Source organism: Rhea pennata, chromosome 1, assembly GCF_028389875.1.
Source record: "Rhea pennata isolate bPtePen1 chromosome 1, bPtePen1.pri, whole genome shotgun sequence".
Classification (NCBI taxonomy): Eukaryota; Metazoa; Chordata; class Aves; order Rheiformes; family Rheidae; genus Rhea; species Rhea pennata.
In genome coordinates, this window is record NC_084663.1 from 24,609,382 (window position 1) to 24,624,866 (window position 15,485).

At 35.6% G+C, this 15,485-nt stretch overlaps 1 protein-coding gene across 3 annotated transcripts in view; it reads left to right on the forward strand.

The window, feature by feature from the left end:
• Positions 1-15,485, forward strand: part of CADPS2 (calcium dependent secretion activator 2) — a 321,925-nt gene that overhangs the window by 216,217 nt on the left and 90,223 nt on the right. For all 3 annotated transcript variants that reach the window (XM_062583255.1, XM_062583235.1, XM_062583246.1), the window contains 2 exons: positions 2,558-2,694; positions 6,093-6,280. In XM_062583255.1, the coding sequence (XP_062439239.1) occupies positions 2,558-2,694; positions 6,093-6,280 (325 nt within the window). The remainder of the gene's footprint in view (positions 1-2,557; positions 2,695-6,092; positions 6,281-15,485) is intronic.

Genomic DNA, 15,485 nt, shown 5'->3' on the forward strand with positions numbered 1-15,485 from the left:
CTATTAATGTTTGACTGACATTATATGAACCTTTTGATTCATTTACATCAGATGGTGGTCAGTCATGATCATTTCTTAGAATTAGATATAGCAAGTATGTATATTTTAATAAAGATTTTTGCTTATTATACAAATTATCTAGCAACAAATTCTGCTTTCTAGGCTATATTACCTTCAGTAAGTCACCTTTTGATAATCTAGACTACTGTATCAGACTGTTGATTCTTTTCTTCATTTGCAACTTCCAATGTCCAGATTTCAAATTAAGGGAAATAATTACTTGTCAATACTTAAGTAGATCTTAAAAAAGGGGGGAAGGGGCAGGGGATATTTTATATTTGCATAATTAACCAGAGGAAAAGATCAAGCCAGTTAAGTATGGCTATGTTTAATTTATACATGAGAGTAATGACTGAAATAAGCATTAATCCTTTTTCTTTTCTGTAATCTGTCTTATTTTAAACAATGACTTGATAAATTAGATATTCATATAAGAAGGAAAACTAACAAGAAAAGTATAAAACAGTAATATATATTAAGCAGGCTGGGTCTGAAAAATGTTTATCTGTGTGTGGATCATTTTGGGAACTATATATAACTTTACATCATAGTTTAATGCTTTCAGTAACGTAACTATGTTGATATCACTTGTTTGTCTTTGAATTCATATGTTTAAATAAAATTATTTTGTACTACTTAAGAAAGAGCATTTCATGTAACTATGTCAAAAATACGGGCTGATTTAGTGATTACTGATAGGCTAGTCTAATGGTCATGGAAATATTGTCAATCTGTGTAATCACACATGCTCCCGCTCCTTAAATCCTAAAAAATATATGCTGCTATTTCTATGGGATGATAGTCTCATACCTTACACCATTGATGTACTGTCATACTGTTTATTTGCTACAACCACCTTGGTGATATCTGTCACATGGATGTGACTCTTGCTTTGACAATGCAAAGCCAAGTGATATGAATTAGTTTCTGCATCTTTCCAGGATGTGATGCTTCAGATCCTTCAGCTTGAATTAAATAATTCTTCCATCCACAAATACAGCTGAAAGTTGGACTTGACATGGATCAATATGATCTGGGGCTAAATTTCTAAATGTGACTGATTATGTTAGCATCATGCCCACAGATCAATATTGAGTTTTATTATGAACCTGACTCTATAATTGGGTTTAATCAATAAACTTTTGTCTCCTTTTCTTTAGAAATTTTAGATTTGTACTATGCATTTTTTTCGGAATTGCATTTAGTATACACTTAGATCTACACTTTTCTAGTAATAAATATAAAAAGACCCAGGTTTGAATTTAAAGGAACAAAGAGCTAAGACCCTATTGAAAGGAGAAGTCAATTTTTAAGTTGATAAGAATGTTCACCCCAATACAGTCTATAGAATCTAAGACAGCTAATGTGCTAATACATAACTAGTCCTTTTGGGCACTGTAAGGCTTTTTCTGTCCATACTTGATAGATAATTCACATTGAGAACTTTGACAAAACATAGCATTAATGAAAGCAATCACTAGAGCTTCTCTTTTGATAAACCCGCGGGGTTTAAAGGCGTTGAAAGATGCAATCTGTGAAGAACAATAAATTTAGGGCTTTGATTGAAGTGCCATTTGGGATGGTATGTTTTCTTGATGTATTTACACAAAAATGATGCTCCCTTTTTCACTACTCTTTGCTTGAAGGTTGAAGGAGCTCTTTGCCATTACTACATTAAGGTTTGTCTCATTAAAAGCTGAGTACAAAAAGAAGGCTGGAAATGACCTAGCTCAAGCTAGTGTGTTCATTTCTGCTCCAGTTTGCCATTTGAGAAGCAGTGTTCAAACCATGGAGAATATTTCTGAGTGGTACTTTCATCTGCAGTAAACATGTTCTTCCTTATCAGAAAAAAATAACCACATAAACCATTTGTTTTCTTTTCTTTTCCTTTTCTGTTCTTTTTTCCTTTTTTTTCCCTTTCCTTTTCCTTTCCTTTTCTTTTCCTTTCCCTTTCCTTTTCTTTGCTTTTCTTTTCCTTTGCTTTCTCTTTCTCTTTCTGCTTTTCTTTCTCTTTCTCTTTTCAGCAGAGGAAAGGATTTTTATTTGTTTATCTCACTAAAATTAGAAAGAGAGCCACACAAATCCAGGAAATTGTAGAATATATCTTTTGTACTCATAAAATTGTTTGTAAATTGGAACATTTGAAGAGCTCTGCTAGAAAACAGTGCTTTCAGGATTATTTTAATATTCTATTCTGTAGTTTCAGATACCTTTATAAATTGTTTTGTTTAGTTTGTCATTTGGTTTTTCACTGTTACATTCCATGGATTTTTATAGTGATAAAAATATAATTCATTAAAATTATTGTCAGAATATAAAGAAGGGTTCTATAGTTACCTGGAGTATCTCAGCATATACTTGTGTAATTTATTTCTTTGTCACGTTTTCAAGAAAGTTTATATGTTGAGACTTATCTACCATGTGTACACTTGTGTTTGTAAATGGGCACACACTCTCACATGTATTGTTCTACACATTTTCTCCTTTCTATGAACAGATGCAGACCGTGGTCAGAAACATGGCATGGATGAGTTTATTTCTGCTAATCCCTGCAAATTTGACCACGCTTCCCTCTTCAGACTGCTTCAGAGGCAGACCTTGGATCACAGATTGAATGACTCCTATTCTTGCTTGGTGAGTACCGCCTGGAAGATAGAAAGTGAGAAATAGTTGTTACAAAGTAGTCCTTTCCTCCTAGTTCATTCAATAGCTGTGGTTGTCATTGGAATAAAGGATCCAGTCGATTGGCTTCAAATTTGAAAATTATACACTTGTAGACTGTTGCTCTGCCACTCAATAGAGAAGCAAAGAGACTCGAACTGCCTCTGATTTTATCAGCTGAAGTTTATCCTGGCCTCTGTGAAGGTATGAATAAATAGAAGATTTTAATAATCACAAGAGCCCCTGTGGAAGGATTTACTGACACCTGTAGAGGCATTTTAGGGTACAAATGCGGGCTCCCACATGTCACACGGAGACATCTGTCACGTAATTCTTCATTTCCTTGTGGTCTGCGGATGGAGAAACACTGAAAGAAAGGAAGCAGAACCACGATAATATAGATTTATGAACACGTTTGCACTACCTGAACTGTAAGCAAGGTGGGAGTATAATTATTAAACAGAAACAAGTAAAGTGTGATCTCTGTTTCAAAATGAATGTTTTTCACATTTGAAGACAGCTATAAAAGAGAAGGGATTGACATTACCTTCCTCCATGTTTACAGCTACTGTTTTCCTTTCCTTTGTAATACTTTCTGTGCTGTGCTTTCTGGGGGTTAGGAGTCGAGGATGAGGCTGCTTCTGATTTCATTTACAATAGGGAAGACCAGCACTGATCCTCTGAAAATCAGAGAATACACATATATCAAACAGGTTTGTGTGGATCAGACCTTGTAACCTCCCGAGGCTTTATTTTTCAGCTGATAATGTCTAGAATGGGCACCAAAAATACCTAATTTTGACTAATATCTAGTCATGTAGCACGTATTTTTCACTTTACCAACACAACAACAACAAATAAGCATTTTTTTTTATTATTTTATTTATTTACTGAGGCTGGTTAGTAGTGTAATGCCAAGATAATATTGATTTTTTAGGTTTGCTTGCAAGTATAAAAAAATGGTTATTTGATAACAGTTGCTTCCTTTTTAAAATACTACCAGATAAGTATGTATAGAAAAAGTTAAAGGACTCATTTTCTATCTGTGGGTTGCACACTGAATCAAAGAAAAGGCCTGAAGGTACATCTGTACAAAGTAATTGGCACTCAAAGAGAAAATGGTTAGCTTTCTAACAGTGCATTGAGGTCAAAATCTTTTTTTATAATAATAATATAGTAAGACACTTAATATAACCTTGAAATCAGGAACTTTCAGGAGAGGTTATTTGAAATACACAGTGCTATAGCAACCATAAAGTGGATCCATTTCTTATTGTTCTTTTTAAAATTCTTATTTAAGATTCATTTCAAATAGCAGGTAATCTTTTCTTTTTGTGAAATTACATATTTAACTCTATACATATTTTATGTTATTTAAATATTGAGAATACCAAGAAAGAAATAGAATATGTGAGCATATCTGTAGATATGGTATTTTTCCTGAATTGCTCATTCCCTATAATTTAAAAACTAAGGGTATCCTTACAGTTCGATAAAATACAATCACATATACAACTTAAGTCAAAAAAAGAAAAGAAAAATTAAAGAATGAGAAAAAACATACTCTTTGATTAAATTATTATCTGACCTAAACTTCTATAATTTCACATCCTCATAGACAGAACTAGACAATAGGGAGTTTTGTTTTTTCTTTTTTTTTTTTCTTTTTTTTTTTTTTTTTTGCAATTATACAATAAATAGAAACTATGTAGTTACCTAATGCTCTGTAGTGCATAACTGTTAAGCGTTGACAAGAGTTATGCATCATGTTGGGTTCAACAAGGGCAAGGAAAACATATGTTTATATAAAGATGACCACACTAAAACAGATCTCTTACAGTGACTGAAATTAAAGTAATGAGATGTTTAACAAATTACGTTCTTGTCAGAATTATTTTCTGTTCCAAAAACACACAGAAGTTTTAATAAAGGATTATTTCCTTTTGGTATTGTTATGAGTTGAAGTATATTCAGCTGTTTGTCATATATTTAGTTAAAATTAGAAATAGTTCAGTTCGTTTTGTGATGAAGTACTGGCAGAATATCGGTCACAATAATGATGGTTCATTATATCTGAGATAGGATACATAATATTCCCCAAATACAGTTAAAATTCCTTTCTTTCTTATTTCAGGAAAGTACTGTATTTTCCAACAGCTCTTTTATATAAAGTACATGAGCTGGATATTAGTCTAAAATTCTGAGTATTTTGAGGGTACTCTAAGTGATCTTTAGAAACAGATGAAAATCATTAGAGGAAGTGGAAGCATTAGCTTCAGTGAGGTGAGTCAGGACTAAACAGATTTATGGAGTAACTCTGAGAAATCCTCATTAACAAATAATATTTTGAATCCAAGAGCTGGGAGAGAATACAGAAATTAAATTCCTATCTCATGCAATTCTTTTTGTAAAGTTAAACCGTGAATGACTCAGACCTGATATGAATATATATTTAAGTAGTTTCCTACTTTTTTTGCTTATATTTTGTATAAATGTTAGACATTTGAGCTTGCAGAAGTATACACAAGCAATATTGAAATGTAGTCTTCTGCTCCTAAATTGGTAATACGAATTCATGACCTGCAAAATCATTTTGCTTATTCAAGTTGTTTTTATATTTGACTTCAGTTATTCCTCAATAACCTCTTTTAATCATTTGGCAGGGATAGGGAGAGGAAAATATCACGATTAAGAAAAATAAATAAATAGAAACACCTATTTAAAACTATCATGTAATAGCTGTGCATTTCCAAGGCTTATGTCAGGTTATATATCCCCACAGCTTTTTAGAAGTTTACTGTGTCATCTTTTTGTAGCGTTTAACAAATGCCTAGCTTTATATTTCTTGTCTTAATATAAGTTGTTAAAAAGGGACAAGCATGTTACATAAGCAACATGAGGCAAACAATCAAACTGTGGCTCAGATTACAGTTTCAGCCACAGGGAACTGACCATATAAAAACTATATTTTAACCATTCTTGTTAATGTGCCTTACCATTACTCGAATATTCTCTTGTAGCCTACTATAATCAATTTTGTAACTTCAACAAAATTAATTACTTTAAGTGGTTAGTTATTTTATATTAGGTAGAGTGTCAGATTTTGATATAATTGAATCTGTAGAAGGCTTTGGATGTATTAGCCACTTTTTGTAAACCATCTATATCATATTCCTTTTAGAAAGAGGGCTACTGTTGGATCTAGCTGCTCTAAAACAGACTATTGACATTAGTCAGCTGTAAGTCTTTCTAGTCTAAAAAGTTTATATAAAACACACAAAAATACATTCTTTTATTTTGCTTGATTTAAAAGCAGTGAGTGGAAAAAGAAATCTCAACACGTTTTATTTTTTTTTGCCCTTCTCTTTCAGGGTTGGTTTAGCCCAGGCCAAGTCTTCGTGCTAGACGAGTACTGTGCTCGCTACGGAGTGCGAGGCTGCCATCGCCATCTTTGCTACCTTAATGAATTGATTGAACATTCAGAAAATGGTTCTGTCATTGATCCAACCTTGCTCCACTACAGTTTTGCATTTTGTGCTTCTCATGTTCATGGTAACAGGTAATATAGTGGGAAAACACATGTATACATTTGTAGCCTGAGGATAAAGCAAAAGTATATATAGGCTCTTGCTTTCACCAGATAGATAGAGAAGCTGTACAATAAAAGTCAATTCATAAAATTGTCTTCAGGAGTTTTGGAGGTTCTATAGAGTTTACTAGGAAAAACAAACAAACAAAAACAAACAAACAAAAAACAAACAAAAAACAAACAAAAAAAGTCTTCCTCTGAGTTTATGATCTCTTAATATAGTGTGTGTTTTCTTGAGCAGTATATAGACGGACTGATTCAAGGCAAAAGCAAATCATTCTGTTAAAAAGATGGTCTTTTGCATTCTGTATTTTTATAGTGTTAGTGGATGGTGTTTACAGTTAATGTTATGAACAACATTGCAGTTTATGGGAAGCTTTGATTCTTTTTCTACAGTCTGTAGCTTGGCAACTAGTCATATGATACTGAATTCTTCTTGCTCTGCTACCATAGAGAGAAAAAATATACATTGAGAATGTAGTGTGACCCCTATACAGAGGAAGCTAGAATACTTCTACAGTTCTTTCCATTAGAGGGATATGCTGCTTCAGGAGCTGTTGGTCACAGTACTGCTCTTGGGATGATGTCTTCGTTCCACTAGAGAGCGAAGGACTTGGAAAAGATATTGTTGATTTGCTCTGCTAAACATTAGAAATAGTTGCACGTGTTCTTTAAAAGATGCCTTTGCCTCATCTATTTCAGACTGTAAGGGAACTAGTTCTGCTGCTGAGCAGTGGGCATTGGACATAGGATCATAGGATAGCTCAAGTGGGAAGGGACCTCAGGAAATCTCCAGTCCAACTTCCTATGCAAAGCAGAGTCAGCTGTGATGTCAGTCCAGGTTGCTCAGAGCTTAATCCAGTCAAGTCTTATCCAGTTCTGAACCTCTCTTGATTCACTTTGCCTGTTGTCCTGTGTCCTCCTGCCATGCACCACTGTGAAAGATGATCTCCCAGGAGTTGCTTGGGGGGGCCTGTTCTTTCACCCCCCCCAAGACTCTTCTTCAGGCTGAACAAGCTCAGCTCCCTCGGCCTCTTCTCACAGTGCAAGGGCTCCAGCTCCTGGACCACCATGGTGGCCTTCTGCAGAACTCACTCCAAGTTATCGATGCCTTTCTTGTGTCGGGGTGTGGACCATTATCATTAACATTATCAAGTTAAAAGACAACATGCATTTACAACCTACGGTACCACACTGAATTTGTACATTGCTGTAGGAAATGTTTTTAAACAAAAATAACAAAAAAAAAAAAAAAAACAGTCTCCCTATTTCAACTAATCCAATCCTGCCATGAGAAGAAAACCTATTCTCAGTCCCCAAAAGCAATTACTGTGATGCCCTCGGCAAATCCCCCAAATCAAATCCTACTATAATCACAGTAGGGATCAGAGGAAAGAGAAGTTTTCTTGTCAACATGTTGCTCTGCAAGCAGTCAGTCATAAAGACTATTCTACTCAAGCCAGTAAAGAGAATGAAATCCTTAAAAAGGACCAAAAATATTGTTTTCCCCATTGGCTCAGACAAAATCTTCCATCTGTGAGGACAGGAGCTGGGCATCTGTGACCTGAGTGATTTGTTAGTGTGAGACTAACATTAGGTAATCCCTAATTATAATACCCCAAATTAAAATGTTTTTGTATGTGCCTGAAATATTCTCAAGGATCTTAATATACATACTGGTTAGATAGGAGGTTTTCTGGCTTTTACTTGGTAACCTATTCTCTGTAAAGCATGCTTCTTTTGTCAATTCCTGAAGAACCTGACACATTCATATTTCCTATAGAGTCTATGTCTTTGTTGTTCCTAGCCTTTTGATTACTGGTTTCAACCTAACAAGACAATACAGTGATAATTGCTCAAACTTCTTTGAAGAATTCAAAAGAAAGGTAGATATATTTCTTTTTATTTCATAATTTAAGTGAAGGACAACAGTGTGTGCAATGCTTAAAAAAAATCTCAGGGAACACACCATTTACACAGGGGTAAGCACTCTGTATTCTGTCTATTCCTTCTGTATAGATATTCTCTGAATAGCATTACGAGTGTTTTAGGAATAAAAGAAGTGTTGAACAGAGAGGGTCTGACTAGAACTGAGATATTGTACAAAGAAAGAAAAAAGAAAGATGAAGAAAGAAGAAAAGTAAGCCAAGGACAGAAGCAGACACACTCTCTGAGGATGACAGACACATATATACACACATAATACATCCACTCATTCATCTACCACAGCACTAAGGAATAGCAAAAGGGAAAAAAAGAATTTCACAGACAATGCATGACAGGCCAAAGTTCTAGGCTGATCCATGGTGTTATACATCTTAGTTTTATAAGTCAGGCTGAGAATTAGAAAGACCACAGCACAAAGACAAAGAGTTTTATACTCTGGACATGATGTATTCAATTTTTATTTTCCCTCCGCTTCACAGGGTCATCTTAGACCTTCCGCTAGCCTGAGAAAGATCATCAAAGATAATGTAAACTTGAAATCAGGAGGTGGAGGAGTGTGTAGAAATGCAGCGATATCTGCAGTTCAAAATCGTCTCTTTCTTTTATACATGAATTTTAGAGTATCAGGCAATATAATGACACTTTTGTCATTTCTGGTAGTCAAATGAGGAAGGGCTCAGGTGCAAATCAAAGCAAAACTACAAAATATACTGGGACTATATCTGGACATATGCTGAGCACATCAGTGGCTGCATCCGATTTGCTAAATAAAACCAGCCAGAAAGCTGCCCCTTGACTGACTGTCCATTAGTTGTTAGCACTCTGAGATCCCAGGCATGGTTTATGTGCCTGTACTGAATACTGTCAATAGACATGGTGGGAAAGGCTGAATCAGTTTTGGCTCTTTCTGCTCTTCATATGTATTCAGCACTCTTCCTGGAGATTTTGAACTCTCAGGTAACCCGTATGTTCTTTTTAACACCCTAGGACTTGAAATATAAACTCTTTCAAGCTGTAGTAACAGTACTCTTGCAGGCTGCCACACAATGCCTTGTTTATATTTTAGAAAACCTGGAATAAATACATGAAAATGAATTGTTAATTCCTAGGGCATCAGGGAGAATGTGGAGCAAAGAGGAGAAGCACAGAGGAGACTGGGCTGAGCTCTGTGCAAACTGGATGCAGCAGACCTTGCCATTTGGTTTCTGGACTGGAGAATAACCCTTGACTGTATTGCTTCTTGAGACAAAGATGTAGTTAACAAGTTCTAGGAAAGTTAGCAAGCATGATTATACTAAACACATTTCTCAGGTCAGTGTTTTTATTTTGGCGACTGGAGTGTTTCTGCAGAACTAACCACAATATGCTATGTTACAGACTGAGGATTTCAAGTGTCATTCATATCTGCCCTTTGTTGCTGGGAAGAACATTGGACTGGGCTAACAAACTGCTTACTTAAAAGTGGTATTTCTCTTTTTGTGCTTAACATGACGTTCTTAATACATTCTATTCTTAAATAGCCAGAGAGCAAAAGCTTTTAGTAAAGGAATAGCTGGCTGAGTGTTAAAACAAACACATCCTTATTTCTGAATCAAATGATTCCTTTTCCTCTAGCAAATAAAATCAGCTTGCCCTAGCTGTGCCTTTGCAGAAGTGCTAGGCAACTTTACAATACAGTCTCATTTTGTTCCTCTTCACAATGTTTTTCTTCTCAAATGTTCTATTGTAATAGTCCCCATCAAAATCATTAGTTCACAAAAGAACTTTTCCCACTACTGTTATTCACACACTTGTGCATCTCTGGTGAAAGTGAAATGGGCAGAACAGAGAATGATACTATATTCCTGAAGGCTGATATTTCAGTCTAAACAGTCCAGGTGGGAGCTATTGTTTTCTTCCTTATCGTCTTCACTTTTGTCTACTTTTCACACTGTGACTTCTATTCAGTCCCTCTTGTCTGAAATGGATGCTGGTGGGTAATACATGAAGTGCAAAGTGACTTCTTTCCACCTGCTGAGTTACAAACAGAATTGAAAAATTCAAAATTCAAGCATATTCCCACTATACCTTTTTCTATTCAGAAGGAAAAATGATTTGTTGGAAATTCATATATGAAAAGTGAAGGTGAAAGTAATGCTACAAAAACCTCTTTATAACCAAGGATAAGTATGTTCTTTTTGCCTTAGTTCTGAAGTCTTCAGCACATGTGTATTTGAACAGAACAGTCATACTGAGTCAGCCCAAGGCTTCTACTCATCCAGTAGCCTGTCTCCAGCATTCACTTGGTTGGAGTAAGAAAAGAGCAGCACATGTAATACTTGTTGCGTGCTCTTCCAGTTTCTAACTCTTTGCAGCCTGGAATATTTCCTGAGCTAAATGTGTATTTAGTAACTTGGAGTGAGCCTATGTTTCAGGTACTCATCCTTTATGCCCATGAGCCCTTTGCATCCACCACAACACCCTCTGGCAGCAAGGACCATGAGTCAGCTTCGTCTTGCATGAAGAACTCTGCTGTTTTTGAACTTTTGAACTCCTTCAAGTCTTGTTTCATTCTCTGTTGGCATTAGAAGAGACAGAATGTGTGTGTGTATGTGAGAGGGATCCTTCTCTAGCATCTCTTTGCTAATTACAATTTTTTAAAGCTCTGTTGTGGCCTCCTTGCTTATCCTTCACTTATCTATCCACAGCCATCTGAGGAGTCCTGTTATCTTTGGTTGTTCCTGTCCAGGGCAGTTCCATATTTTTGATTTCCTTATTGCCCTTCTCTGAAGTTTTTCCACCACTGCTAAATCATTTTGAAATGAGAGGATTGAACTACTTCCCTATTCAAGAATTATGAGTGAACCGTGCATTCATAATATGCTGGATAGACTGTATGTATGTTTTCTGCTATTCCCTATTCTTTTCTAGTAATTCCTAATGTTAGATTGCTTTTTTGACCACTACTGACTACCTTTTCATGGAATTTTCCATCATAACACCAAGATCTGTATTGAAATAGCAAATGACCATCAAAGGAGCCAATGTGAGGTGAGGTGAAGGCTGTTTTTCCTGTTTTTTTTTTCTTTTTTTTTTTTTTTTTACATTTACCTATCTTGGCTGGTATTTACTGGTTTATTGCCATTAATTTTCGGTCTCACCTCAATTCTTAGCCATTTACAAGATCATTTGTAAATATTGTAAAATCGCACAGATCTCTGCACAGATCATGCAGAACTCTAGTGATAACTTCCTTTCACTGCAGCTGCTCACAGTTCTTTCCTACTCTCTCTTTTTTTACAATAATTGTAAAGACAGTCCCTGCTATTCAGTGGCTGCTTAGTTGCCTTAAAAGCTTTTTGTGAGGGACTTTTGTTTCAAGAACTCCAAGTTTAGTATATGAATCAAATCACCCTCATCCACATTTCTGATGTTACAGAACTTAATTTTGGAATTAAGCACTCCAGAGAAAGACCACTAAGATGATTAAGGGACTGGAGCATCTCTCTTATGAAGAAAGGCTGAGAGAAGCCTTCTTCAGCCTGGAGAAGAAAAGATGGGGGGATCTTATCAATGTGCATAAATATTTGAAGGGAGGGTGTAAAGAGAATGGAGTCAGACTCTTCTCAGTCATGATCAGCAATATGACAAGAAGCAATAGGCACAAAATGAAACACAGGAAGATCCATCTGAACATGAGGAAAAGCTTCTTTCCTGTGAGGGTGACCAAGCACTGGAACAAATTGCCTAGAGAGTTTGTGGAGTCTCTGTCCTCAGAGATATTCAAAAGCTGTCTGGGTAGGGTCCTGTGCAGCATGCGTTAGGTGACCTTACTTAAGCAGAGGGGTTGGACTAGCAGATCTCGAGAGGTCCATTCTGACATCAACCATTCTGAGATTCTGTGATTCTTCCTAAAAGTGTTATATTCTTTCATGTATATTTTTGTGTCAAAAATGTCTGAATGGCATGTAGACTTTCTCTTAGGTGATTTGTTTTCCCAAGAAATATCTGAACCATTGCTAACAGCATCTTGTGGAACTTAATTCAGTTTTAAGCAGTTGAAGGTGCTTCTTTTTCTGCTGTGCTTCTTATACATTCCCAACACCACAGGTTCTTGGTTCTGTGTATGCTGTAGTGATAGTGCTACAAGGTCATCTTCCTGTTACTTTTTTTGATAATTGGGCCTTCTGCTTTAATCTTAGATCTGTTCCAAGATGATGTCCAAAAAGTGGAGGAGAGAACTTGAGATCACAGTATAGGGTCTTTAGGGCAACATGTTGTATCAGAAGGTGTATTCCATCTGTCCATCAGCATCTTATTTAAATTGTCTCTCATGTTAGAGCATCCAAAGACTTAAAAGCCATTTTTTGTGTAATTTGTCTCATTTTTTTGTCAGTCATCTACAACAATGGGAAAAGTTGGGAGTTTTGAAGAAAAGGTGTATTTTTCTTCAAAAGGCTTAATTCAGATGTAGGAAAAAGCATCATTTGAAGTCAGTCACTATTTCCCCAGAATAATGAAATGAGAAAATATACATTTTAAGACTGATATGCTGTCTGAGTATGTGCTTCTAGATGAGAAGCAATGTTCTCTGAAAACTGGGAAAACTAGTCAAACCTTGGACAGTTATATCCCTATTCTTCAAATGAATGTAACCTTCCTCTTTTCTAAGTAAGGTTCATTGGCCAGTGCTGTGAACAGGATAGCTTTCTCAACAGCCTTTCAGTTTTATGTACTGCCCTATGCAAAACATTTTGCATCATCCAGTTCATTCTTGATCTTTGGAAGCTAATACTTTCTGAGGTATATGGAGTTCATAGGAAGGTAAACCTTTGATTAATCCATTTTCACCTTTTTAAGTGGTTCGCTTCTTATGAGGATCATAGTCCAAGCCTCTGATGTGTGGTCCCTCAACCACTAAGTATTTTTTAAATAAACAATGATGTCCTATTAATAACAGAGCTTTCTATGTGTTAGTGTTGTAAATAGCCCTCAAAAATTTATCCACAGACTTCTCCTGAGTTCAATGCTCAAAGAAGAATTCTTGGCCCTATCTCAGGCACTAAATGAAGCCATATTAACCTCACCTTTGGTTTAAGAAAGGATGCTGTCCAGTGCTGGAAAGTACTGATAATTAAAATTCACTGATCTCAAATTTTACGCTTACTAAAATATTCACAGTGGCACTTTTTTAACACATCAAGAGAGATATGCTTCTGAAAAGCCTCAGAGAAATTGTCAATGGAAAGGAAATCACAAATCATACATTACTGAGAAATAATAGAACAAAGTTTTAGGGTAATAGCTACCATCTTAGGCAATGAAGGAACAGCTAGTATTACATACTCGCACCTTTTCTAAACATTATATGTTGTTTTGTAATTTCAACTGATTAATGCTTATGCATATTCATATGCCTTAGGTAAAATTATGTTATTTTAATCCGTGTTTAGCCTTTCAGTAGGACCTTGATGATCCCCATCTAGAATATAACTACCTAAAAGATCATGAAAATTAACCTGATTTATCATTTTAATATGTTTTAGAGGCCTTCAGAATTGTCTTTTTCTTTCACTTTTGAAAAAGATGATATGACCTGTAAGCAGATGTAGGATCAGCTTTAGAAATGCATGCAGCAGAAGGCTCTATTGTGCCAGTTTTCTTTTATAAGAATGTTTGAAGAGTAGTTAATATAAACACCAAAATGCTCGGTCTTCAAGTGCCTGCTGGTTAAAGCTATATATAAATGCCACATGATAATTTGCTGTCTTCTTTTTCTGTTAAAAAAGGTGTCTGCTCTGCCTGTTTCTAAGCTGATAATGCAAATCATTATTTTCCTCAGACTCATCTAGCACAAATGCCTTAATTAACATGATTGTGTTTTAAAGGAAAATTTGGCTATTAAATTTTGGTAAATGAATAATCAAATCTCTTCATCACAACGCTGAACAATGTAATTTTATGTTTACTAAGAAATAAGAAGTCAAACTTTTATCTTGCTGATTTGAAAATTGTCACTGCTCTTTCATTTTGTTGTGCATGCTGCTGAATTTGAAAACAAGTGCTCTTAGAAAACACTGAAGTCCTCTAAAACAATTTGTTTCTAGAAGCCAAGATGACCTGGAAGTTTTGTTTTTGTTTTTCTTACACCATTGAAATGTAATTTATTGCATAAATGTTCTGAAGTAAGACTTCAACTGAAGTATTTTTCTTGTATTTTGTTTTTCATCATAATTTCTCTTCTTTTCCTGGCAATTCTGTTTGTCAGTTTTGCTATTTTCATCTCTATGTGTAAGTACATATTAGTATCAATTCATGTATTCCTATTCTCTTTCTCTCTCTCTCTCTCTTTTTTTTTTTTTTTTTTTTTTTTTATGGCAGGCCAAAGTGATGGCCTATGTTTTTAACAAGGAAAACTTCTTGAAATGCCTTTAAGCATTTGTAAGGTATGCAAATATGCCAAAAGCAAGGAATTGATGATGTATCACAGAAAGAAAACAACCTTCAGCCACGTTCAGTTCATAATACACATACCTGTCGCAGCTAAACAGGCCTGCTTAAGCTAACAATTTCACCCTTTGACAGGCCAATAGGAGAAGCTATTTCCAAAGTTGGGGATTGAAAACCATCTACTATCAACCCAGTGTCCAGCATATCTAATAGCCATTGGTATTACAACACCATTTTTCTCGCTCATGCCGATAGCTATTCAGAGGGATCTTAATCCTACAATGCACCAAGTGACCTCTGAAAATTATTGCAGGCTTAAGACCTGTAGACATCAGAATATTTCTAGAGGTACTCCAGACCTTAAAGAAGGATCAAGTGAATAAAGATGGTCAATGGATTTAGGGAAAAACCTAAATCCACCACCTAATTCATCACATTCTCAAGAGTAACTACCACCAGGACTGTAATTTTGCAAGTTTGTCATAGTACAAGTTTTTTTGTTTGCTTTTAAGAATTCTGGCTGACCTCTGGTTTTGATGGTATTATTTAGCAATGTCTACTGGTCAAACAGCTACTTCCCACTTGAATTTACTAGCTTTAGTTTATGAGGGTTGTGCCTGTATTTATCTTCTGATCTATAAGTCTGAGTGAATTAAACAAGTTGAGATGTGACTAGAGACAACATTATGTCTGTGTCAGTTAGACTGTGATCTAAGCAGACCAGACAGGCCCATCCAAATCCAACTGACAGAGCTTTCGGAAAATGGCTCTTCTGTTCACTGGTTAGTTTTCATCTAGC